This window comes from Aythya ferina (assembly GCF_964211825.1).
Source record: "Aythya ferina genome assembly, chromosome: 2".
Classification (NCBI taxonomy): Eukaryota; Metazoa; Chordata; class Aves; order Anseriformes; family Anatidae; genus Aythya; species Aythya ferina.
In genome coordinates, this window is record NC_140297.1 from 54,647,518 (window position 1) to 54,674,988 (window position 27,471).

The 27,471-nt window shown below is 36.4% G+C and overlaps 1 protein-coding gene across 3 annotated transcripts in view; it reads right to left on the reverse strand.

Moving 5' to 3' along the window:
- ADCY1 (adenylate cyclase 1) overlaps window positions 1-27,471 on the reverse strand; it is a 165,325-nt gene that overhangs the window by 104,035 nt on the left and 33,819 nt on the right. For 2 of the 3 annotated variants that reach the window (XM_084510065.1, XM_084510066.1), the window contains exon 2: window positions 16,795-16,944. The exons of the other annotated variant lie outside the window; for it this stretch is intronic. In XM_084510065.1, the coding sequence (XP_084366191.1) occupies window positions 16,795-16,944 (150 nt within the window). The remainder of the gene's footprint in view (window positions 1-16,794; window positions 16,945-27,471) is intronic. 3 annotated transcript variants of the gene reach the window in all.

Here is a 27,471-nt window from a genome sequence, read left to right on the forward strand (position 1 = left end):
TCAGAAGAGGGTATCTGCATGGGCAAATATGCTGTATTGCTCACATGCACACATTTACCAGACAGAAACTCCAAATAACACACAAAGGGTTTTTAATTTTACAGTTTCATCTGAAATATGACGAATTGGTTATTTATGTCACTAGGAGATAAGATAAACTTTGCAGAACTGCTAGAGTTCTTATTTTAGACTAATGATCCTTCCTGTATTTGTGGCAGTGCATATGGACTTGAGGCTAGAGATCATTAATTAAGCCTATTTCCTATTGTTTTCACTTATATACCATGAATATTGCAGAATATGGTGAAATTAAATATTTGTGAATTTCAAGTTAACCAAATAGCCTTAGCAATAGATCTTGGTAAGAAATGGTAAATTACTACAATTTCAATGTTATTTTAATATAGCAGCCTCAAACTCAACAAGCAAGGAAAGACTCAGCCATGGCTGAGCTATCCTTTCAGGCCAAGAAAGGAATCAGCAGTGTGGCTCTAAAGAATAGTCACTGCAGAACAGATGGGAAAAGATAAGAAACAAACTCACATTGGAAAGTATCAGAGCACTGAATACAAATGAAAGACAGCATCTAACTTTATTAAAAAAATAAAATAAAATAAAAAAGCCTCTTTTATTTTGGGCAATATCTCATCTGTCAAGCAAAGTGGTACTGTCTTCCAGGTCATCATAAGGGATGATTACATCTCAGAGGTTTGGAAATGTAAAATTGACTTTGTGAATACCGAATACTGCTGAAGGCTGGGGAAATGGTTCTCATCTGGATCTCTATTCAGTAGATCCTACCATCATTGACTGATTTTTCATTTGCTCCCATATGGCTGATCTGATTGAAAAAATGATCTGAACATCAGACCAAAAGGAAAACTAGATGTGCATGGCTGCATAGTGAATTGAATGGAACAAATGACAGGACTGAAGCAAGGCCAGTTACACTTGTAGTGACATTCATGCCTGGGTGGCTGTCACCTCTGACGGAGATGGGTGGTGACAGAAAAAAAAAAAAAAAAAAGCAAGAGTCAGACAGGGATCACTAATCAATTAGCAACAACATTGACTAGAATAAACCAACACTCATGTGGCAGAACTTCTTTTTAGTAACAACTGAAGTTGTATTGGGGAAGCCTCAACATGTGGCATATTACAAAATACAGGGGCTAGTAGAGAGAAAAATGTCTCCACATTTTCATCTTTCTCACTGATCTACGGTACAGTTTAAGCTTTTAGCAGCTAGTTTCTAATCAGAAAATTAAATCTTAACACTGTGAACAACATCTGCTGTCTTAGGAATTTGTACTCTCTCTTCCTGCTATAAATCTTCACTCAGCATTAATATGATCTAAGGTGAAATCACATGATTAAAAAAAAAATAATCTTTTATGAGATTGTAATTGTCTGAAAATGATTTTGCATTCCCTGCAGAAATCCCACTAAGAAAAGAAACTAACAGATTAGGACCTACATCCCCTTCATTCACAGTGTTTTTCATTACAATTTTATTTTAAACTGTCAGATGTAGCCTGGGATTTGTAATGCCAAACTGGTCTGCCTCTGTCAATTGTCCTATTCCTATTAATGAGGATTTCTGCACCACTAATGAAGACTTAGTTCAACTTGAATAGAACACAACTTTAAAAATATCCAGATTTCATTCTTCCACAGCAATGAAGAATTGTTGAAAATAAGAAGGAATAAATCCATTCCTTTGACTTCAAGTCAAGTCAAAATGTACATACTAAGCCAATCAGGAATTGCTCAGTGACACCTTGGCACAATTCAACAAGTAAAGAATATCCTGAGTTAGAAGACACCCACAAAGATCATTGAGTCCCACTCATGGCTACACACAGGACCACACAAAAATCAAACTATACATCTGAGAGCATTGTCAAATGCTTCTTGAACTCTGGTTGGTGCTGTGACCAGTTCCCTGGGCAGCTTGTTCCAGTGCCCAATGACCATCTTGATGAAGAACCTTTTTCTAATATCCAATCTGAACCTCTCCTGATTCAGTTTCACACTGTTCCCCTATTGCTGGTCATGAGAGAGAAGAGATCAGCACCTTTAGTCTCTTCTTCTCTAATCAGAACAAATCAAGTGACCTCCTTACTCAAGTGATTAATCAAATCAAGTGATCCACTCTTTAAATGCCTTCCCCTCTAGACACTTCACCGTCTTAGCAGCCCTCCTTTGGACACTCTGTAATAGTTTTATATCCTTCTTATATGGTGGCATACAGAACTGTGCTTGAGGTGAAGCTGCACCAGTGCAGAGCAGAGTGGGGCAATCACTCCCCTCAATCAGCTAGCAATGGTGTGCTTGATACAACCCAGGATACACTTGGCCTTTTTGACTGCCAGGGAACACTGTTGAGTCATATACAATTTTCCATCAACCAGAACCCCCAGATCCCTTTCCATGGGGCTCTTCTCTAGCCTCTTCTCTTTGAGCTGGTACATAAATCCAGGATTGCCTCATGTCAGATACAGAATCCTACACTTGCTCTTGTTGAACTTCATATGATAGGTGAGCACCCAGCCCTCTAATTGCTAGGCCTCTCTACCATCAGGGCATTCAACAGCTCTTCCTAATTTAATGTCATCTGCAAACTTACATTCAAGTCCTGCATCCAAACCACTTATTAAAACATTAAGGAGAAATGGCCCTAAAGTGGGGACTTGCAAAATGCCACAAGTGATGGGCTGACAACCTGATGCAACCCCATTTACTACAACTGTTTGTGTCCAACTCGTCAGCCAATTGTTCACCCATCATATTATGTTTTTAACTAGTAGTGTGCTGAATATTTTGTCCAGACAGATACTGTAAGAAACTGTGAGAAACAATATCAAGAGCCTTGCTGAAATCCCCTCCCAAAAATCTTATCAACTGGCTTTCCTTGGTCAAGTAGGTAAGTAACCTTATTATAAAAGCAAATTAAGTTTATTAAACAAGACCTTCCCATCATGAACCCATGTCGGCTGTGACCAATGACTATGTTGTCCTTCAGGTGTTTTTTAGTAACTCCCAGAATAATCTTCTCCATAATTTTATCAGGCTCTGAAGTGAGATTGAAGTGCCTATAATTATTAAGGTCTTCCTTCTTGCCCTTCTCGGAAATTGGAACAATATTTGCCAGTTTCCAGTCAACTGGGACCTCTCCAGGTACCCAAGCCTGTTGAAAATTAATTGAGAGAGGTCTTGCATCAGCCAGCTTTTTGAGCATCCTGGGATGAATCCTATCAGGCCCCACAGACATACACGCATCTAGCTGGAGCGGCAAATCCCACACAAGTTTGGAGTTGTTTAAAAGCCCTTTATAAAGGAGAGAAGGAGAGAGGGACGGAGGGAGGGAGGGAAAGAGGAAAGGAGGGCAGGCTTTCTTAATGTCGTTTTGAAAATTTCATCTGTACTTATAATCATTTTATTCAGCTTCCCAAACAATACTATCCAGCCTAATACCACATTCCTTTCCTATTGCACAAAATTATTTATTTTGACATCTGTATGGGAAATGACTGATAGATTTTTCAAAACTCTTTAGGAAGCTGTAAATCATTTACAAACCCATTCTCCCTTCATCAGAAAAAGAGGCTTCAGTACAGTAAAATATCTTAATGTTTACAGCCAGCATCTTCTCCTCTCTTCCCCACTGTCTGCTGTGTAGTTGGGTGGCCCATGAACTAGATGTACTTGCTGGGCTTTTCCATGCTGAATTATTTTTATTGTAGATTATCACACAAGATAAATAGAAAACAAAATGGAAATCTTCCTTAAAGTCAGTTTAAATTACTTCATCGAAGGAAACAGTAGTCTCCATTGTTTCTGAGATACAGGAGAAAAGCAACCAGAGGAAGTGGAGCATTGTCTCAAAGTTGTGGCTTCTTGTGTTTCCTTGGTTTGTTGAACCTCATTGCTTGCAAGAGCCCTGTTCACTCATGTTACTGTATATGCATGTGTAGTAGAATTCATTCTGAGAACTAAGTTACAGTCTGGACCTGCTCAGGGGCCATGAAGAAAATTTTTGCTCATTATGTCTTGCAACCCCATGAGAATGGGCCTGTAATGGATGCAAGTCAGGCCATCTTAGTCATCTTTGTCATGTTTCTTCTGAACTTCTGCTTACAGCCAAACTGCTGATCCTGCTGCCTTCACCCACCAGGGAATTCAGGCCCAATATCTAGCTTGGAAGAGAGATTACTCAAAATAGGACTCAGTGGTTTCCAAACTTGTGCTGGGGAAAGCAGCAGCTCTTGATGGTCCATCCTCACACTCCCTGTCCCCAGGTACTAACCCATATTACTTAGGAAAGACTGCATACCCATGGCCTGTGGCTTTCTACATTTTCATAAGGACTTTAAAAACAAGCAAAAACAAAAATAAAAAGATGTAACAAAATATGTTTAGCACCTTTGCTTTCTGACTGACATGGTTTTTTATTCTTGTTTTTTTTTTTTTTTTTTTTTTTTTATATAGTGACTGTCCAGTTACAATGGCAAACAGGAAAAGAAGCTCACATAAAAAAGAACCATTTTGATCATCTACACTTAAAAGGATTTTTATAACACAAAAATGAAATCCAGTCTACTAGATTATGCAGTCAACAAAAGATCTTCTATTATTACAATTCTTAAATGGGAAGTGACACAATATTTATGTATTTATTCATTTTTCTGGAGAAGACAAGCTTCAGGCACTCATAAAAAATGTTCTAGAGACTGTTTCAAAGTCAGCTCATGTACGTAATTTTGAGATTTGGTTTCTACTTTGTCATCAGGGACTACAAAGTACATCCTAAACATTACCACCCGCTACCTAATTATACCTTGATAAATTACTCTTGCATAATTTTAAAAGATACTGCTTAGTGTGTTTATGGTCTCTGTTATACCTATATTAAACTGTACATTCATTTTACAGTTTCCTTACAGAAACTGCAAGGGAAAAAAAATGAGAGGGAAAAGAAGCCTAGTGCACTGAAAAAAGACTGTGTAATACTACTGAGATTCTTTTATACTACCTGTAAGCTGGAAAATGAAGGCAATATATTTCCTTCATACATTATTTTAAATTAAACTATACTTTGAAAAATGGACTGCTTTGTCTTCCAACTAAGTATGAAAAAAAGCACTGTTAAAGATGGTGATTTTTTGGAAGCCACAAGGTGGCAATGTTTCAGAACATTCGTGAGATTACTTGAAAATATCTATTTATCAGTAAATCCTTGTTACAATCATAAACAAAAAAGACCTTCCGTAAAATCGCAGTCTAGTGCACTGATTTTGAAATGGTAAGAGGATGGCTAACAGCATACTATTATGGTACATGATCATACAATGCAAGATGGCTATGGTTAACCTATTTGCTTTTGTTTAAACAAAAGAAAGGCAGAATATATCATCAGCATAATGTTTAATAAGGCATTGATAGACTCCACATGGAAGATGATTATTTACAATAATAAAATGGAGAGTGTAATGCTTACTGAAGGAAATAAGGGAGAGTGAAATCTTGGCTAAAATAGAGAGCAATGAGCAGCATCGACTGTAGAAGTACTGGGCTGGAAAGTATATAATGTATATAAAGGTGTATGGTATGTAATGATACCATACACCTGTTTGAAGGTACAGGAGAGCATATGAGAAGTAGAATGAGAAGAATGAGTAAACTTCAACAGCACAATCCACAAAAACACATGCGATAGGATGATTTGGAAACCTCTGCAAGTGAAAAAGCCCCAGATACCACTGACCATTGAATGACTATGAAGTCTTTATGAGGTGATACTCTATGAAGGCAAGTGTGATGCTAGAATGGGCTGGAAGACTGCTAGTAGGGTAACCTTTAGATCAGCTCCATGCATCATTTTTAAACAGGAATGAGAGCGGAGAAGGGCTACGAGGACAAGCAATGAAACAAGAAGTCTAGAAAGCATAATCTATTTTCCTGGTTGCCTTCATATCTGTTAAATCAGAATTCTCTAGAAATATAACAGTAAGGATTATTACACAGTATAAACTGGCAATGAATATGTGACCAGCATCGGCATATCAATGATCTTTACAGTTTCACCCCATACCCTTAATCTTCGCTTTCTCTGAAACATAATGCAAAATTCAATGTCTCCATATAAGCATTACAGTGAACATTGCAGGAAAAATATGATACTCATTTCAGCACTGATTTTCTTTTCTGCAGAAAGCAGAAGCAGATGGAGGAAAACAAAATAAGGCAGGGGGTGAGAGTGGAGGAAGAAAAGAAAAAAAAAAAAAAAAACAGCAAAACTCTTTGCCTTTCTGCAGTGAACATTGAAAGGAAAGGAGAGAAAAAGTAGGAAGATTTGATAGCATTTTGGTAAACTAAGCAAGAGGTTCTTTCCTGGCTACCTGCTAGTGCCAGTTTTTCATTTCATAGCAAGAAAGGCTCACTGTGAGTAAAGGCTGCTTCCCCTCTTCTTCAGGAGCTACCACTGCCTAAACAGATAAAGTTTACAGAGAACTGGAAAATCAAAACTCTCCACTGTAAGAAGTTTCCACCAGATCCAATTCTTGTCAGCTTTTGCATTGGCTGGATTACACACAAGGCACAGTGTCTGTTCTGAGAACTACGCTAGGACTGCTGTTACTAGATTGTATATGACATGGGTCTGACAGCTCCTCTGAGGTGAGCTGTTGTCTGGGGTCATCACCAGTGACAGAATAATCATCAATTATGGGATCATATTCTTATATCACATATTTAAAATATACTGTCCTTCACTGCTCTTGTTTTGAGGATTGAGTGACTAGAGTTATGAGATAAAGCATTAAGTCTCATCACAATTTGTGTATTTTAGTTTGTCATTGTTCTGTTCAAAAGATGTATGGATCAGCAAAGACTTGCTACCAACCACAGAACATTTAGAGAATTATAGTGAGTATGACAAGACAGTAATGTGGTAGATTTGAAAATATCTGGTAGTAAAGCCCCCCAAAATTCAAGTGAGTATTTGTGTAAAATTTTTCTTTATTATTTTCTTAATTTCTTATTTTTCTTAAATAAACCTCTTTGTTCCTATCTATCAAGCTTCAATAGGATTTTAATAAGCAGGTTTTTGAGGATATATCAATGAAGATAAAACTGGTTTTGGCGCAGACGAGCCACCAAATATAGAATTCTAAATCTTCCTACAAGGAAAAGAAAATATTTTACCTTCTATTTTGCATAGTCAGGAAGAGTGGGTTTAATCTTTTGGTAAAATTATCCCCTCATGTTAGTGCTGGTAGTATGAATATGTAGTATTTATATTCATAGATAATGTGAATATTTATAAATATATATATATATAAAACATAAATTCCAAATTTTAATTTCTTTATAAAGAGTCTTTTCTCATTCAAATAAAGAAGGATTTTCAAACTGACTGTCAAGAGTACAAGCCATCTGCCAACGTCATGATCAAAGGGAACTTGGCAGTGCTAATGCAATTTCTAGGCAGTCCTGCAAACAAGTCACATATGAGTTCACGTTTGCTAGAGACTGAAGTGCTGCACAGAACAAAGCTTTTCACTGTGAACATGATGGGGACAACAATCTTGTTGTTTCTCCAAGTTCCTTTCTCTTGAAGATGTTAGGAAGGTGGCATCACAAGTAGGGTCATCTTCATTGACACTACTCCCTTCTAGGTTAAATTGAAGAGCAGAAAGCACTTCACTGGCTAACCACTGGTGTGCCATTTCCTCTGCAATTACAAGTTTTTCTTCTTTCCAGTCGACAGCCATGTCTGGATTGTTCCACCATGTAATAATTAATTCTTGGGATAGACATGCATTAATTCCTAATAAAACAAAAGTCATGGAGCTAAATTGTACTCAGGTTTAACCCACAATTACCTTGTCAAACGGAAATTCCTAGCCAGATGTGCTTGAAAAGAAGCAAAACCCTAAACCAGTTTGTATCAAGGAGGTAATATGGACCAGAAACCTTGGAAAGAGATTAAATTATATGAGAAACAGAAGCTCTTCACTCTACAAAAAGAAGTTTGGAAGACAAAAACAAACAATCAAAAAGCAAAACAAGCCAGAACAACAACAAACAAACCAAACCAAAAACCACCACAACCACTAAACACACACACACACAAATCCTGTTCAGTATACTGTTCATGGAGATAATCTGTGATTAAGCAGTAACACAGTAACTTGTGAAGTATTTTAAAACTGCACGTGCCACTAGGTGTAATGTGCAACACATCTGTGGCAGACCTACTAGTCTATGATGGAACCACCTTCAGTCTGAAAAGTAGCATAGGAAAATCATGCTAAGCTTCTGTTAAAGTGTTAGCTAGCTTTCAAAACAGTTCATACAGTTCTAGAAGTGAAAACAATTCCGTGGGAAACAATAAAAACACATGTAACAACTTTTCTAATGACATTTTAAAGCTTCTTATGAATTTATATTGTTGAGGGAAGAAAAACAGAAGTTATTCATGAGCTTGCATTACTTTATACTGTGCCATCCTACTAGAAGACATAAAACATTTAGTTGATTTGAAAATGTCTTCCTGTATTTCCATTCTGCAGTGCATTTGTAGTATATATTGTACATAAGGCTAGCTGTAGGTACAAGTAGGCTGTACCCAAGGAGGAGCAGCCTCCTGAGGCCAGAAAAGCAGCCATGGGTCATGTCATCCTTCCCCATATCAGAGGCTGCTAATAAGGAAAAGATTGAATGACAACTACTGAAGGTGGTGCAAGGCACATTTCATCTTTCCCAGAGAAAATGCTGCCACCCGTCTCTATCACTCTCCCTCTCACTCTAGCAGGAGAAGAAAGCTGAGCTCTGCTGCATTCTTCATTTTAGTTAGTGTCTTTCACCTGGTCCTCCCCTTCCCAGGATAGAAACTGCAGCAGGAGAAACATTACATCTAGCACACATGTTGAAAAGATTCTGTGTGCATCCTTGAATGAATGTCCACACAGCATTGCTGTTATGAATACTGATATTTAGCAATCAATCATAGAAAGTACTTTTGAAATACTTGTTTTAGTATTTAACTAAATATCCGATATATTTTATCTAGTGTTATTACCTATGATTGTTTTCAATCATATTCATGATGTTATCTATTTAAAATTGTATGGTACTGTAATTTTAATAATTTAATTACAGTTTTGTGTGTTCTTATTTGTCTCTCATCCTCTGTTCTCTGTAATGGAAAACACAAGGAGCAACTGAAAAAAAAAAAAAGAAAAAAAATTTCACGAAGAGCCAAACTTCTCCAACACATTTAATTGACTATTGTTTGAAACAGAACTTATTCAAAATTTCCCAGTATTTCTTTCAAAACTCCTAACAGCCAAAGTATCAATAGCTTTTAGAATGATACAACTATTTGTGGTGACCCAACACACTCTTATTTTTTAATTTCTCTATTTACATTTGTCTATTGTACTCATTGTAAGCCAGCATTCATTACAACATGTAAAAGCTTAATGTAGTTTCATGACTATATGTCTATATATATAAGAGGAAAAACAAACTGCAACAAACAGCAATCTAACTCATCCCATTCGACTGAGTAACAGTGAGTATATAGACTTATAGCAAAAAGCTAAGTTTGTATGACAAATTTTCAGGCTTTAGAAATCTGTTTAGTTAGTACCCTGTATGAAAAATTAAATGGCTGATAACTGATTTAATTTACATACTTGCTAACAGTGGGAAGCTTTCAGGAGATGAATTAAAGATCTGCCCAATTGTTACAGTACTGATGTGACCTGCTGCTATGTGTGGCTTTCTAAAGGCTTTCATAGTTTTTCATATGATACCACATATTACATTTTGAAAATTAAAGGCATGTGGATGGAGTAATACAAGTAAGATGTAATTAAAATGTATGCACTTTGTATGATTTACAGCTGTATGTTTTTTCTTGTGTGTTACTGATTTTCTAGTTGCAAGGAATGTCTGTCTCTTACTATACAGCTGTGTAGCCCTAACCTTAGGTGTCCTTCTATAACCACTCCCTGGGAAAACCTCAGCAGCAAGGTGTTCAGAATAGAAGGGATGAAGTGCCCTCACATGTGTCTATTACTACCAAGGATTACTTTTCACAGATTAGAAGGTTAGATTACAAACCTCACTTTTACTTGGGCAAAGTTAGGTAAGAATTCTAATGGTATGCCAAACAATGCAGCTTCTGGCACTATGTGCATTCTGATGAGAGGTTTAATCTGCATAAACACAGGTGCAATAGAGCTGAAAAATTGGAACACATTTATTTGGTTGCTATATTCTGCCTTGCAAGGGGTACCAAGCCGTTCATAATATCTTCAGGCTGAAGTTGAAGCCTTCCACCTGAATGTTTGCTTGTAGCCCGAGTAGCCCTCAGTTTTATTATTTGCTGTATTAAGGATAGGTACGTGCATGACTACTGCAAGACTAGGGACTAACAGATGCTAGTCAGTGGAAAGCTTTTGGGCAATTTTTTCTTTTTATTGTTGTGTGGGGGAGTCTACTGTGCATCTTTGCAACTCCCTCCATCTGAGAAAGGTGGGAGACAGGCCAGGCTTACCACTCAACAAAGGAAAGGTAGACAACAGTCTGACTCAGTTCTGCATAAGCATCTAAGTAGCCAAAGGCAATGAACAAAGCAGAGGCTGGGAGTCTGCATCTCTACTGCTACTGCTATTTGGCTACGAGGCGTTGCTGACAAGCCTGTACAAGTGGGCCTGAAGCCCAGCACTTCACATTTAGAATCTGAAATGGTAACACTTATTATTTTCTCTTTGCCCTCATCCTAGAACAGGACAAACAGATTTTTAAAAGTGGATTACCCTTTGTAAGGCTGTAGTTTGATGACACACACACAAAAAAAATCAATTTTAAGCCTCCTCATAGCATAGAACACAACAGTGTTAATGTAGTACAGGCTCACTTGTCAGCTAAAATTAGTTAATCCACCCACATTTTTCAGAGATTGCATTGGCTAGTTTTCACAGAGGACCAGATATCATCTTGCCCTGCAATTTGTGTAACACTAGTATCACCTCCCTGTTGCATATTGGATAATTTAACAAGAACATGTTTTTGTGCCCACACATGTTCCAAATTTTTGCATTAGGAAGATTTGCTTATATGTGTAGTCTTAAACTGGGGAATTTAATTCTGACTCTATGTTCCTACTGACAGGGCGCACTGGGCACAAACCTACAGATAAAGTGCAGAGCCAATATGAATGGTTATGGAAACAGGGCCTGTATTTTAATGATAAATTTCATATTTTGTTCTGAACTGCTGTGCAGAAAGTTGCAAGATTCTGAGAACAAAAAGGTGGGAAACAAGGAGAACCTGATTATGCATCGATAAACATGCTGTCAGGTACCCTAGAAATTACTTCTGTCTGAAGATGTGCAAATATTTTTTTTCCATCTCCTTTACTGATCTGAGAAAAACAAAAGAAAAACCATATACACAAAAACAGCAACCTGATATCTGTCACCAAAATGAAAGTCCAATACAGCATGTTTTATTCAAACATAATGTATTTTATTTCTTTTTTTTTCCATAAATGTTTGAAATTAAATATAACAGACAAAATGACTGGAGGGTTGTTATGGGTGTCATACTTTTATCCAAAGATACAGGAGGCAGTAGAAACATACAAAATGTGGAAGATCTAGATAAAGTTATTTTGAAGGGGGGATATGAACCCAGCAGGGAATTTAAATCCAAAATGCCCTAAGCAGCAATTCAAAGTACGCTGCAATGAGATTCATTGTACTTTTTTCAACACAGTTTCATTTTGTATGAATAGTTACTGATCAGATCTGTGACTTAGTGATGTTCCAGTTACTATATGGAATGCTAAACATATTGCTCTAAAATGCAGCACTTTCATTCACAGACATTTGTATGCACAATTCAGCATTGCATAAAGAGAATGTAGCTAGCTGGCTTCAAATGATCTTGTGAATGTATACATAAGCACTTCAGAACAACACGGAGATGCTAGTCTGTCTCCCAGAACTAGCACTGTTCTAGTACTAGGAAGTACTGTGGTGTTATACTAACAAAGTATAACAGAGTATACTCTAGCTGGAGTGCTATGCTTCTGTTCCTGAGAGTAGAACACAGAACTGCCTGTGTCTGCACAGTGCATCCTAACTCCCTGTAGTTTAGAGTCATAGAGTGCTTTGGGTTGGAAGGGACCATAAAGATCACCTTTTTCTAACCCCCCTGACATTGGCAGAAACACCTTTCAACTAGACCAGGTTGCTCAAAGCCCCATCCAGCCTGGCCTTGAACAATTCCAGAGATGGGGCATCCACAACTTCTTTGGGCAATCTGATCCAGTGCCTCATCACACTCTGAGTAAAGAATTTCTTTCTTATGTCTAATTTAAATTTACCCTTTTTTGGTTTAAAACCAAAACTCAGCCTATCACTGTACTCTCTGATAAATGGTGCCTCTCCTGCTTTCTTGTAGGACTCCTTTTTGGTACTGGAAGGCCACTATAAGGTCTCCCTGGAGCCTTCTCTTCTCCAGGGTGAACAACGCCAACTCCCTCAGCCTGTCTTTGTAGGACCGGTGCTTCAGCCCTTTGATCATTTTTGTGGCCCTCCTCTGGACTTGCTCTAATACAACCCTGTCCTTCTTGTGCTGGGGGCCCCAGAACTGAATGCAGTACTCCCAGTGGGGAGAGCAGAGTAGAGGGGGACAATCACTTCTCTCGCCCTGCAGATCATGCTTCTTTTGAAATAGCCCAGGATACTGTTGACTATGGACTGCAAGTGAACACTGCCGGCTCATTTTCAGCTTCTTGTCAAACAAAACCCCTCTCCTCAGAGCTGCTCTTAATCCATTCTCCACCCAGCCTGTATTCATTCTTGGGATTGCCCTGACCCAGGTACAGGAACTTGCACTTGGGTTTTGGTCCTTTTTTCAGCTTCTAATGCTAGAGGCTGAAATAAAATTGCTTCATGCATTGTAATGGAGTATAGAACAATTTCATGACAAGATGATTTTTTTCCCTTCATTTTTTCCCCCATCATCACATTCTAATTAGGAGGAAATGCAAAAGTTTTAGGATGGAAAATAAAAAAAATGATCTGCACGAGTCGCTTGAAAAATGGCCTTCTTTTCTAAACATATTTACATGTACTTCTGCAGTACCAAACCAGTAAAGACATCAAAGCTATTTTGTGGGATTGGGAGGTTTGCGTAAATTTTTTTTTTCCAGTATTCCTCATATGGAAACAACAAGAACTTTTCATATCAGCTTGTGCTGCAGCAAGTACATTTAACTGATGAAAATTATATGCTTTATCCCAAGTCCAGTGCATGAATATACATAAAAACATTCTTATTATCAGGGAAAACAAGCAAACAAAACAAAAGAGCAATATTCTTTAAAAAATCAGCAAGGTTAGGAGTAGGAAATAACTTTCATACCTGAAGAGACTAAACAGGCTACAGTTCAGCTTGGAAAGAGAGACGAACAGGGCTATGAGAGGAATCTACAGTACCATGACAGTCATACAGAAGGTTATTATAGAATGACTACTCATAATTTATCACAAAAGAACAGTTGAGAAGTACCCAAACAAATCATTAGATAACAAGCCTCTAACAAACAAAATTAAGTTCTGTTTCACAATGCATAATTAGAGTGAAGTTCACTATCACAAAATTGTGTAGAGGACAAAACTGTCTTGGTATTTTCAGGTATTACTCTGGTCTTTTCATGTCTAAATTCTTGTGGATGACAAAACTCTATTTCAATACACTGAAAGAGAGAATAGAAAAATGGAAAATGGGCATGCTACCATCCTTTAAATACAGTGATCAAGTTACACTTCAGTTTAATAGGGCCTTTAGAATTACACAATTATCACTTTCTTGGAGTTATGGCACACTGTGGAGCCACCACAATGGGAATGAGTGTCACATGATGAGTTGCAGCTTCCTTTCTGTTTTCCCCTCTGAATGAAGTAGGAAGCACCCTATATCAGTAGCGGATCACTACTCTATGCTGAACATTTCACCCACCCATTCTCCATTCCTGCTTGCTCACTTCAAAAAGGATGAAGCACTGTGTGGAAATTGCTTTCAGAATTGGTAGGGATGTCTAACACAGTCTTCAAAGGAGCAAGGTGATGACGCCTTGCTTAGCATATAGGTAAGGGGTTGTCTTAAATTAAGAAGTGAACACAAAGATATAGTGCAGTGGGAATAAGAGGGAAGTACCCAGGTGCTCTGATTGAATAGGAACAACAAAGCAAAGTTCCAGTTACAGGGAAAAGGACCTACCTCACAATATTTATTCAACTGCCTGCTCTGCAGAGAATAGTGTTGCTGCTGAAATTTGTAGAAAAAAAAGAGAAGACAACTATTTCAGCAAAATGATTATAATTAGTCACTCCTTTTCTAAAGCTTACTTTTCTATGACTTTGGCTTCAGGTCTTACTCTTGACTTGCAAACTATTATTTATCAACATAACAAATAGATGATTCCACAATGGAGGGCAGTTATTTTTCATGACCACAGAGAACAGATAACATAATGAACATTAAACTGAATTAAAAACAAAAACAAACAAAAACACACACAACAAAGAGTCTGCTTCCTTCTCCCCAGCAACACAGCCTTTCTACAAACTCCTGCACAATGACTCTAAAAACACTACAACATGAGGTATACGTGATGATCTCTTGCTCCTAAAAATAGATTTAGCAAAATTATCACAAGGGACTATTACTACAAATGCATTCCATATGAGGACAATCACTGTAAGTAGGACACAGAAGAAGAAATCTCATTTACAGATGCAACTGTGGTATCTGTCTCACACAGTCAACACTTTAACTCCAAAATGCTGTTTATGATCAAAAGCCAAGAGTTTGTTCTTTCTTTTCTCATTAGAGATTTGCACAGAAATACCAGGGAAAGGTTTTAGTGGTTTTGATTACAATTTTCAATGTAGAAGCGCTATGCTATTTAGGTCAGAGCATTTGAATGAGACAAGAAAGTCTGATAATAAATTGTAATCCTTTTTAAATTTTATTGTTTGTAGCTCAGAAAACAAAAGCACATGAATGATCACAACTATTGAACTAGGTCAGAAAGTCCTTTTATCCTCAGGAAAAAAAACAAACAATAAAAAACAACAAAAACTTGAATATTGGCAAATAACTTGAAACTTGGGCTATGTTATTCTACAGAAACTATGGATTAAGGTTATAGCTTGAAATCAGGTAAATCTTATCTTGATTTCAGAAGTATTCTAGTGTAGTGCAAAAGCAGCCATAGAAGGTATTTCAGTGATACTTTGTCATCTCATTAGCATATTTCACAACTGCATTGAGTTTTATGCATGTTGCATAAAGTTAGTTTCACACATAAAGGAGAAAAGTAAATTCTCTTCATTGACTTTTATACTGCATTGGAAAGTGATTTACAGGATTCTTGGTTTATAATATAAACAATAAACAGTAATGGTAGTTATGTATAAGGCTTTTTTTCCTTTCTTATGTTTATCTATGCATGGATAAAATATAAAATAAAATATAATGTTAATGTTCTAAATATAGAAACAAAAAGTCAAGTATGATTTCATGTTGGATCATGTTGGATCTCTGAAACAATTTTGAGATGCATAAATGGCAAACAGTTGCCTAAACCCCATGAAATTTAACTTCTGGCACATTTGTGCCTTTGAAAATCCTCAGCTTGAGATTACAAAAGCCCAGAATCAAACCTAAAGTCTTTAATGTTAATGCCATTCTTATGCAGCCACCAAAGATATAAACTCGTTTAAAGAAGACATCTACTTATGTACGCTTAGGTCATAAAAATGCATTCACTAAATCCATATCAGGACAGTTCTTAAGCACCTACATTATTTCAATATAGGAAATTGGAAGTGAAGTGTGTGAAGCACTCATGCTTTGAGAACATTGACATCTTCTATAGTAAGGTTTGAATACCACTTAACTCCTCTATTGGCACAAGTTACCATAATTCCACAGAAGTCAATGAAGCTAAAGAGCTTCAGAACTGCAAAGCATGTACCTCTGTTATCACATAGACAGAAAAAATCAGACTGATTCAAAGTTTACAGAATCAACATCTGTTAGTGGGTTTAAGATTCAAACCTGTGAGTATTCTCTGAACAGAAAGCTCTGCAATATAGCAGTTTTTCTCATCATTTCCAAAACTATTTGGAAGACTGATTGATTCAACTGTGTGAAATAAAACATCAAATTAATTAATGTGGCTTAATAGAATGTTATGATTCTTATCCATATATATATGTAGTTCCTTCTCCCCAAAATGTAAGGACATCTTTTGTTCTTACATGTCATGAATGTAAACAGGATATAGCACACAGTCAGGAGAGAATTTTTACAGCATATTTAACACCTACCCAATATTAACTGGGGGGAGGGAGGGAGAGAGGGGAATATACATACATATATATAGTAATATTAATATGCTATATAGTAATATAGTAGTATGTTAGCTTTTCCTCAGCACTAAAAAACATCCACTCTGGTGTTGGAGCTTATGGTAGCTGTGTGGTAAGGCTGTACCTTTTACATGTGATGAAGAGTGAAATGTTTGCATGCGTTGAGAAGAAAGAACTAATGCAGGCAGGGGAGGAAGCATTCTTCCTTCACAGTAGAAAGCACACACTTCCTATTATGCACTTAGCAGCAATGTCCTGACCTGCAGTTCATGTAACTATAATGATCTCAGAAGAAACACAGAAAAAGAAAAAAGTCTTAGAAACTGACCTGTTTTTCATTTTCATCCTCCAGCCTCAGCCTGTCCTCTATGCAGTTCCTGGCCTGAAGGAATGCCTTCCTCTGAGCCCTTTCTGTCAAAATCCTCACAAAGACCCCATACAAATTTACACTGACAAAAAGGATTGCATTGGCCACAAGCTGTAAGGAAGAAAGAAAAATAAATGAATATTTTAAAATACAGTTGTTGTGTTTTATTTATTTATTTATTTATTTTACATTCCTTCTCAGCAAAATAAATTGGAAAAAAAAGCATGTTCTTTAAAACATTCTGCCTTGCTAGTCATGTCACTGAAACCCTTTCTCACAGCCCAGTTGTAGAGAAACAATAACAGCAGCTACCAAAAATCCAAGCAGGCTATATTGCATGATACAGAACTTTTCATCTGCTGAAGTGAATTTCTCCTATGATGATCCATAGCTTATCATTTTCATGCAGCATCAGTTGTTTCATCAGTTCATTGAAAGATCTATCCATACAGTAAGGAGACTAGTACCTTCAGCATTTAATTAATTGCATGATGCTCATAAGACAGAAATTGTATCCTATGCCTTAGTAATTTAGGAAAATTATTGTTCCTTTTTTTACAGTTGAGAAGTGAGGCACTGTCAAAATCTGTAACTAAATCAAAATGTATTACTTAATAATACAATGTAATATAAAATGTATTACTTGGTAATGCAAAATCAAAACATATTACTTGGTACCCCAAGCTTTCACGTTATGAAGTTTGCACTTGGAAAATCTCTCCCCATATCCATATTGTTAGTGATCATATTTTGTTTTTTTGAGAAGTCTCCCCAAAATATCGTTGATGCAATTATGCAGCATACCTGTCAGAAGATGCCAAGGGCTTTCAAATGGTGCACAAAGTGCTTATACCATCTGCACAAGCCAAGACCCACAGAAATGCTATGAGCAGGAGCAATGAATTACCTTGGAATTACTTCCATGAATGGTACTTTGATGAACAACACATAAATGATCCAACTGACCTTCTGATTATTATTTTCTTAATGTTTTTATGATATGTGAGTAAAGTTAATTAAACTAATGTAAGTAGCTCAACACTGGCTTGCATACCACTTCCCTACCCAAGACAACCCCATCCAAGTTCATCCAAGTTTCTCACTGCATCTCTGATATCTGAAACCATGATAAAGTTATAGAGTAAGGATGTTAATGAAAACTTGCATTACCTAAGTGTCTTTAGACAGTAAATTTTGCAATGCAATGTTTATTTAGAAAGAAGGCAAAGAGGCCTATTTTTCTACTATCTTTTGAGTCTCATTCTTCATATTAACCTTAATTACCAAAAAGTCTTGATGAGGATTCATGGAACTCAGTAATTCCAAAATTTCAGTTGGCAGTTAAATTGGCCAAGACAGGTTATTACAAGAACAAAGAAAGACATTACAGTAAATAATATGAATCATGTAAAATTCCAATGCATCTAAAATTGTAAAGACCATAAAACTGATTTTTATTTCTCATTTCAAGGTATATATTTCTAGCAAGTATGTTGCATGCTCTGCTAGTGTAAACCAAAGAGAAGCCCACTGCCCATGTTTGCACTGCATAGTGAGTCCAGCTGTGCCAAAAAAAAAAACCACAATCAAATTAAAATAAATAAGTAAATAAAGCTAGTGGGAAAAAAAAAAAAAAAAAAAAAAAAAAAGTGCATTGTAGAGAATGCTTACCAACTTTCATGGGTGTAGGGCTAAAAGCTAGAACTCAGCCAATACGGTAAGCAAAGATTCAGAAAGATAGCCAGAAACTTCCTGCTGACTTTTGAGAGCCTTTGGAAAATGTTTTATCCCACAAAATTAAGAAATATATTTCTCCTGTGTAAATGATGGTAATAATACATCTACATCTCCTGTGATCTCAGCATAATGGGGTGAACTGAAAGATCCACTTGGTGGATTTTCCAGACCTTCATGGATTCATAATTCCTCCAACTTTTTTCCTTCAGATCCGGTTGTTGTGAACTAAGAGGACAACACCAACTATTTTCCTTCAAAAATTCTCACTAGCACAAAATCAAATAATAACTTGCAACAACAAAAGGGATCTGTGCCTAGCATTAATGTTTTCTTTCTCCTCAGATATCCAAAAAGAAACACTTATCTCCCAAGAGATAATATGAGCAAAGAATGGTGTTGTGGCTTCCTCTTGAGAAGTGTAAAATGTGGATTCAAATGTTATCAGTCAGATGAATTTCAATCTAATAATCTCATGTACTGGTTACTTGTATGCCAATTCTCATAAATAGTAATGGAAATGTAAAATTTTGAAGATGAAAGGCATAACACAAACATGTTATTTCATGAAAGAGATGAGCATAGTCAGCAGTTCCTATCATGCTTTATTTTGCTTCATCACACATGCCTGTTTGAGATATAACAGTTTTCAGCAGAAATTAAGCACCAATAAATTACAATTTCTGTAGAAATTCCAGTATAACCCTATTTTTAGACATACCAATGCTGCTAAATTCACCTTATCCCTGCATTTTGTCATGTTTGAATGTAACGACAACAGTACTCTGTAAAGCTAATTCTTAGAAGCTCAGTGGAATAAAAATAGAAAGGATTTGTTAAGGCCATATTTGGAGGCAGTAGACAGATCAAAAAAATAAACAGTCAAGTGTTACAGGCAAAGCAACTGCTTGACCCTGTATATATAGAAAACAGCTGTTAATAGTGCTGCAAAATTAATACTATCTTTAGGTACTGATATCATAGTGACTTAAAACATAAATAATTACTTTAAGAAAAAAAAAAGTGTCAACTTGGTTTCTGGTCTTCAACTGAAAGCAGTAAAATATATTTTAACAATCTATCAGATGTTCTGTTATTGTTATTATGATTTAACTCAAGCAATGATGATCACCTGGACTTAGGTAACCAGTAGGTGGATTCCTGCAATCATGTAACCACTTTCAGACTCAGCAGGGTCAGTAATTTTCCAACATGCTTTGAATACTTTAAGATAAAACAGCTTAGCTTTCAGTTTTGGCCTGTGGGGAATCATGAAAAGTGATAAAGCAAGTAAAAGATTCATAGATTTCAAAATGTGAGAAAAGAAAGTAGGGCAGAGTGTCTCCTGAGGTAGGAGTTCTTCCTCTCTGCAATCCTCCTGCGTATTTACTACCTTTTCCTCAACTGCAAACTACATACATTTTTCTCTGTAGGTTTCTCAAATATATGTCACTCCCATAGTCCCTTTCATTTCAATATGTAAGCATGTATATTGCTCTCTATATAAACATACATAACTTACACACATTATCTGACATAAATCAAGGAAAGACTGAGAGACATACTTTCAACACAAATCAATTTTAAGACTTATTGAAGCATATAAAACTGCTGAAATATCAAAGAGTTTCATTTTAAAACCTTTCTACATTATATTCATTATACTGGTGCTTAGTATCAAAAAGAGTGCTCTTCAGATTTCACCATCTCCTATTTACATAACAACAGAAGGAATAATTTACTTAATGTAACACACAATAATTTAAAGATATTTTTGTTCCGCGACTTCTTTCAAACTATGTTACCCATACTGAGATTATAGGCCAGTCAGAATAACAAAAGTGCTTCAAGGACATGAAAGACAATTTCCAGTTTTGATTGCTGTCTTATCCTCTGGATGAAGTATGCTGCACTTCAGCTGCACTGAGCACCTTGAGCTTTAAGCTTCTCTATACCTTAGCAGGGTACAACCTCCACCTCTGGACAGACTGTCTGCCATGGTTTCTTGTGCTCACTCTAGTGGTTGTTACCAAAGGCAGACTTCTGACACTTCTGACATGGAAAAGTAGTTCTTATAAGCTGCCTAGTCACTGAAGAGGGATTGACAGCTCCAGCAGGTACTTTAACCACATTTCTATTCTTCCTGTAGTTTCTTCATTGACTTACTTGGGTCTAAAGTTAGTTTTGATAAGGAATTTGGTAGGGAATTCCAACTACGCGGTGTAGCAATTCCCATCAAAGAGTGGGCAAGTAATTCTGGAGATACACATGCATCAAAGAGCTCAGTTAATAAGCTTTTATTTTCTTTTATTATTATCATTATTAAATTATTATTATTATTATCATAGTCATCTCCCAGTTCTTGAATGTCCTTTGGGTTTAGCTGAGAGACTCTTCAAACTGTCTCTCAAAACTTTTTTTTCTCTCTCTGCTATTCTAGATGTATTCTATCTCCACTTTTTTTCTTTCCTTCAAAGCAAGAATCTTATGAGTATGTTCATTCATGTTCTTTCTCTGTCTTAAAAGTTGAGAACTGTGTCTGCAAATGATGTATTAATTACCTTTTAAGAAGACTGTTTTCTCAACAGTCTAATTCTGCTATGAGATGAACAGTAACATAGTAGACAGTGCAAACCTGAGGCTGGTTTCCACTATGGAGTTGCTTTCTGTTTGTCTCACAAAATTTCCTCACAGAAAAATAAGGCTACTTCACTAAGGTGTAAATGGCTTGTTCAAATGGATTGTTCAAATACCTTTTACAAGGTGACATTCATATGGATGGATATTTAAATACCTAACTGAAGTAGAATAAATGAGAAATATAAATTATTAGAGAAGAAAACTTAAGGAACTTCATTCTGCTTTCTGGGTTTGTGATTTGAGTGGGACTGAAAATGAATTTCAATAGTAACCACTCCCCAAATCATAATTCAGTAGCTAAAATCAATATTTAATTTATCAGCATCATGGTCTAACATAGAGTACTAAAAAATAAAGGAGACTAGAATAGGTAGTATATGTGGAGTGCTGCTCCAGGTGAAGGCTGAAATCTGCAGGGGAAAAAAATAAATAAATAAATAAATAAATAAAAATCCAAGATCAAGATGGTTCTTATATGTCTTAACCCTCAGATACCTGAAAAAAAAAATAAAAATAAAGGTATGGGGGGCCTGAATTCTACTTCCAGTTCTTTGTGTTGACTGAGTTCTACTACAAGTAATTTCTGTGCCACAGTTGTTCCTATTATGCAGATAATGTAACATTTACTGATTCTGTCAAAACACTTAGACATAGCAATGAAATGAGTTATTGTAAGATATAAATGTCTATTGTGAGGCATGTCTCTAAGGAGTCATAAAAAGATTACCAAAATGAGTCAGTGCTTCCTCCATTACAACGGTTGAAGAGCTAAGCAATACTGTGTTGTGCATTAGAATTGTTGATATCGTGAATAAGACCCTTCAAAAGTTTAAATAAAAATAATTTCTCTTTTTCCAGTTATGGGGAATTACAGCAGTGTTTTATTTACAGAACGAGTAGAAGAGAAAGTGCAATTGCTTCTTGATCTTGACATGGCTTTGTTAAATCATTTACTTAACTCACTTTGCAACCTTTTGAGAACACTTAATTACTACTTCCACTTCCTCCTTTTGCTGAAGTGGCATATCACAGGAGCAGAGAATTGTTCCTTAGCTCTTGCTGTGTCCCAGAAACTATGCCCTGGTACCAAAGAAATCAGCCAAACAAATTATCTCCAGATTAAACAAATGTATTCCATTTTTGAATAAACAGTCCTCTCTTACTTCTATTAGTTTTTGTCCTAGTTTCTTTATATAATGTACTAAGAAAATGTGTTCTGCTGTGCTATGCTCCATGGTTCACCTCTTAATTTGCCCCCCCTCCAGAATCTACAGCACACACTAAGAGGGGATTAGTGACAAGTAAGCCTGGACAAGCACCAGCCTCAGCCTCCCTTGCCATTAGTTTTCTCATTCATGTGGTCATAACCTCATTTTATAGATGAGCATGCAGAAGCAAACAAGGAAGTTACAATCATCCAATGATGGGTGAAAATCGTTCTTCATCATAACTGTCTAGTGTGTGTATGTCAGGGCTAGCATTGAAGGACAAACTGAGTCCAGAAAAAAAGATCTAAACACAAAAATACTCTTCTAGAAATGGTTGGCCCAACTATATATAGCTTTAACATCTGAAACTTGCCAAGTATAGCACTAAGCTGTTGCACTTCAGAAATTTCAAAAAGCAACAAGAAAATTATCTGTCTCTGTTGTTATACACAACATGTGAAAATTAATATTCTTTTGTGAGTTGATTCCTGACAGCATGTGAAGAACACTTTTAATTTATTTCTCTTGGTTTCATGTTTCTATCTATGAAGTCCAGTTAAATTAGCAATATTTTCATATATCAATGCAGATCTTGCAGATAAATAATTGCAGGTTACATTACACACATCAACAAAGTCCCTCCAAAGCCAACATAAGTACTGGGGCTACTGGGGACAGAAAAGAATATCTGAAGAATATTATATATGAAGCCAAAACAATTTCCCACTCATCCAGACAGATCTGTCAAGCATAGGTGCACACAAGAACTGGCTGATCTCCATGGTTTTTCACTATGAGAGAGGCTATGAAAGGCTGTCAGATATGGTATGATGATATCACAGGGTAGTTTTCTCTTGCTGTTATATTATGGTATTGAACTCTAGAGGCTGCATCAGGTCCACTGCAGGTTCATATAACTTAATATAAATCTAATTATATGCTCTCAGTCACTTCCATCTGAGAAAATCTGACACAATGAGCTGCCCACAAAAAAGTAAAAATATTCTTGCAAGCTGGACTACATCATATTCCACAAATTTCTCTGTGCTGAGAGAAGAGATGTATGTGTTTACTATGCTTCTTTCCTGAGTTTGCCCTTACACTCTTCTATATTAACTTGTAAATCACCATAGAACAAATAAGGCTTAGTGCTTTGGGGTGGTTTGCTACAGTTGGTTTTGTGGGTGGTACTTGTTGTTGTTGTCATTGTTGTTTTGACAATGCAATTGTTCTCAAGCATTACAAATAGCTGTTAGCTATCACAAAAGAATACATTGCCAAAGCTCTTGGAAATAATTTCTACAGAAATTATGTCCTGCATATTTTTATTAACTTGAGCATGTAATTTGCACTTGTTTGACAGAGGCCAGGAGATCAGTCCCTGAAGTTGTTCTACATCAAACAAAAATCTGCAGCTTTCTCCCCTTTCTGCATTTGTCAGTACAATATTATGTTATGGAATTACAGCAAAGTACAGAAAGCTATTGGCCAACATTTGTTTGTATTTATTACATGCAATATCTGGTTCCTTTTCAAGACTTGTTCCTGTGCAAGGATTCATCTGAACATCTTAATATATATGATTTTCTTTAAAAGCTGTAATAACTATACACAAAAGTAATGACTTGTGGAGCTATACAGTCCAAGCTAGTTTGAGACATTCTTTGGAACTGGAGTTGCTAGGTGACTAGACCTTCTGATCTTAAAGGCAATTTTTCCTCATTGGAGTCCTGTGAATGTTTGAGAAATGGTACGTAACAGCTTGCTTCATTCTGGCACCTGGCTGCTGTAGATAGGATGCATTTCTTATCTAGTGGATAGCTGTTAAAGGCATAAAACAAGGCTATGACTTCAGTTCAGCAATGAGCACTACATTTTCAGATTGCTTTAGTAACAACCCAGAAGGAAGAATGCAACAGCCTCCTTCTGAGGCTCCCTGCCACTATCGTTTCACAGCTGAATATTTGTATCATTGGCAAAGTGAACTCAGCAATGTCTCATGTTCCAATGGCATTATTTGGTTATCTTACTATCCATAAAATATACTCCACAGTGTCCCTCTAACAGAATCTAGTTTACTGAATATTGATAAGTACTCATCAAGCTTCTGCATGTTCCGGCAGCTGATGTGCATTTCCAGCTTTCCACTCAGGATCTTTCATTACTTAGCTTTAGTTTAGTTTTCAAGGGGCACTCAGAAGTGCTCTACAAAGCCTTGCCAATATACAGTGCTGGGAAACTGAACCTTAGTCAGAAAGGGAGAGTCATTCTGCTGGCCAGTGACAGAGCTGATTACAAAACAAGGATCTTCCTTGTCCCAGCCGTGCTCGCCAGCAGTTCACATTCATTCTTGTCAAGCCCAGAAGCTGTGCCACTGGGGATGAAATACTATCCCAGGGCATATTACAAATGCTGCACAAACACCATCTGTTTGGTATTGCAAAGGTGTTTTCCTGTGCTGTACACAGGATACTTCCTCCAAAGTGGGATTTATTTTTTCTCCTGGAAAGTCAGATGCATAAAACCTGGGAAATGTAACACCCAACATTAAAACTTCAAAGTGTTTTTTTTTTGTTGTTGTTCTTGTTTTGTTGTTGCTGTTTTGTTGTTGTTGTTGTTCTGTTAATTTAGCTTCAGGGCTTTCTCAAGATTTGACTGAGTATCTGGGAGAGGGCCATGGCTACAACCAGGTTCCCAAGTCTGTAATAAATCAGTTAGGTATAATTACAGGCTGAGAAAAATCATCACAGAGTAAATTCAAGCAGCTGTCCAAATATTACCCTGTAATTAATCTATTATTAGGAAATGACATTGAAACGGGTTATTGATGGACCTATCGAGCAAATCTGAGTAATTTTTTGTGACTCAGGCAGTGTCAGGTACACATTTTTCATATTAAGCAATGGGTCTCACTTTTGTTTTTGTCACTAAAAAATGTTCACCTCAAAAATGTCTAGAAGTATACAGAAGTCTTCTAACAACTCACCTGCAAATTAAATTGATTTACTATACTGTGAAGCCTTGGTTCTTACTCACTGCAGAAACACCTGGTCCTTTTCCTGATAAATGAAGTCAGACAGAGATAAAGAGAGGATAAAGTGCATATGCTGTTGCTCTGTTTGCCTCTGTACTGCTAAGTGAAAACATGACTTCATTAAGATGAAACTGATCTCAATCAGCTTCCCTTTCTGCCAGATAGATTGCCAGCTAGACCTGACAAAAGTCCTCTTATGTCTCTCTCGCTCTCTTTTTTTTTTTTTTCTCTCTTTATGCAGATATTTGAAGCAGCTAGTGAATGATGTCACTTCTGGTCAAATGTCCTGAAAAGATGAAAGTGTTTGCCTTGAGGAAACTACTACGCTGAGCCTGTTTACTTTTCTCCTGTTATTCTTTACAACTTGCAAGGCAAGCTTTACAAAAAGCTGTCTCTTCAGATAATAAGATTTCCACTCTGCATGGTCATTTAATCTATGATATCTTCTGTCAGTGTTGGCACTTGAGAGCTTTAATACCCACGAAGTTGAAAAACAGCAATTTAAGCAGAAAATATAGAGAAGGTTAGCCATTTTCTTGTTCAACTATGAAAAGTATATTTTTGCGAAGAGAAACCAGCAATACATTATGTCATCTATAATCAAACAATAAGTTGATGGAAGATTTAATATATATATATATTACCAGTTCCACTTGCACTTGATAAACTTATTAGGAAAATAAGAGGCTGTTCCTCTACTTAAAAATTGAATTGATCAGTCAATGATTTCAAGTCAGAGGAATTCAAAAGAACCAAACTATCCTGATTTTCAGTTAACATTCCTGAAAAATATCAAGTTTATTGTTAGAAAATCCCTATGATGTATGACTAAAAATAATCTGAGTGCACCAGAAAATGCAGGTGTGATTCTGTGGTTGGGAGTTTGGGTAATATTCCTAACTGATTCATACACATTTCATTGCAGGATCAGGACCTTAGAGAAAGAGCAATATGAATAATTTGTGAGCAACAGGATACTTTAGAAGAAATATCATGTGAGGACATGATAAATAACTTCTTGGGTTATATGATCTTTTGTCCTGTGTAAGTTTGGTTCTATTTTAATGCAAGACCATTTGAATGTAAATATATATATATATATATATATATATATATATATGAAAATTTCACAATATTGTGAATGGCAAACAGTTAAAAACACTGAGGTGAACTGCAGAAATAAATACAATCTTGAATATTTTTCTTTAAATGAAGGATGATAAAAGAAAACAAGAAGTAAAGCAAATATGTTTTTAGAAGAGGAGGAATAAATGGGGGTAAAAGGAGAAATAATACAGTAAACTAGGAAAATAATTCTAAACAGAGGAACTGAAACATGCCTTCTCAGCTCAGGAAACAAGCTAAAGAATAATAAGGTGCTCAGAATTACTGATATGATGCCAAATTCAGAGAAAAACTAGCACATTGTTTCAGATTTTTTTTAATGGATGAGAATGACAGGTAAGGAACAAGGACTGTTACTCTGGCTATGAATGAGAAGTCTTCCTGTTTTTGTTTCTTTTCCCCTCCTCACCTTTAGCTACTAAAATACACAGAAACACTTCCAAACTTGCATCTAAACATCAACAGTCCTCCATTCTACAAACTGTCTGATGGCTCTGCTTTGAATGTCTTGTCAATTCTAGTTAACTTAAGGCTGTCCATCAAACTGAGAATGCAATCTTTGAAGAAAAGGTGGTATTTCCATATACATATTATAAGAGATTGCAAGCAGCAGAATTTCATTGTTTTTAGCTGATTTAAGTAATTCTGAAAATTACAGAGGAAGAAAAAAGACATCAATTATTTCTCATTCTGCTTCATAACATATGAGACAGGAGAAAATATGTTAATCCCCAAAGCAAGGTGTTCAGGTGCTCAAAAAAAAAAAAAATAGTAAGGGTCAATTGCAACTACTGTCATAAAATCATAGAATCATTTAGGTTGGAAAAAATATCTAAGACCAAAAGATCAAGTCCAACCTTTAGCCTAACATTGCCAAGTCCGATATTAAAACTATGT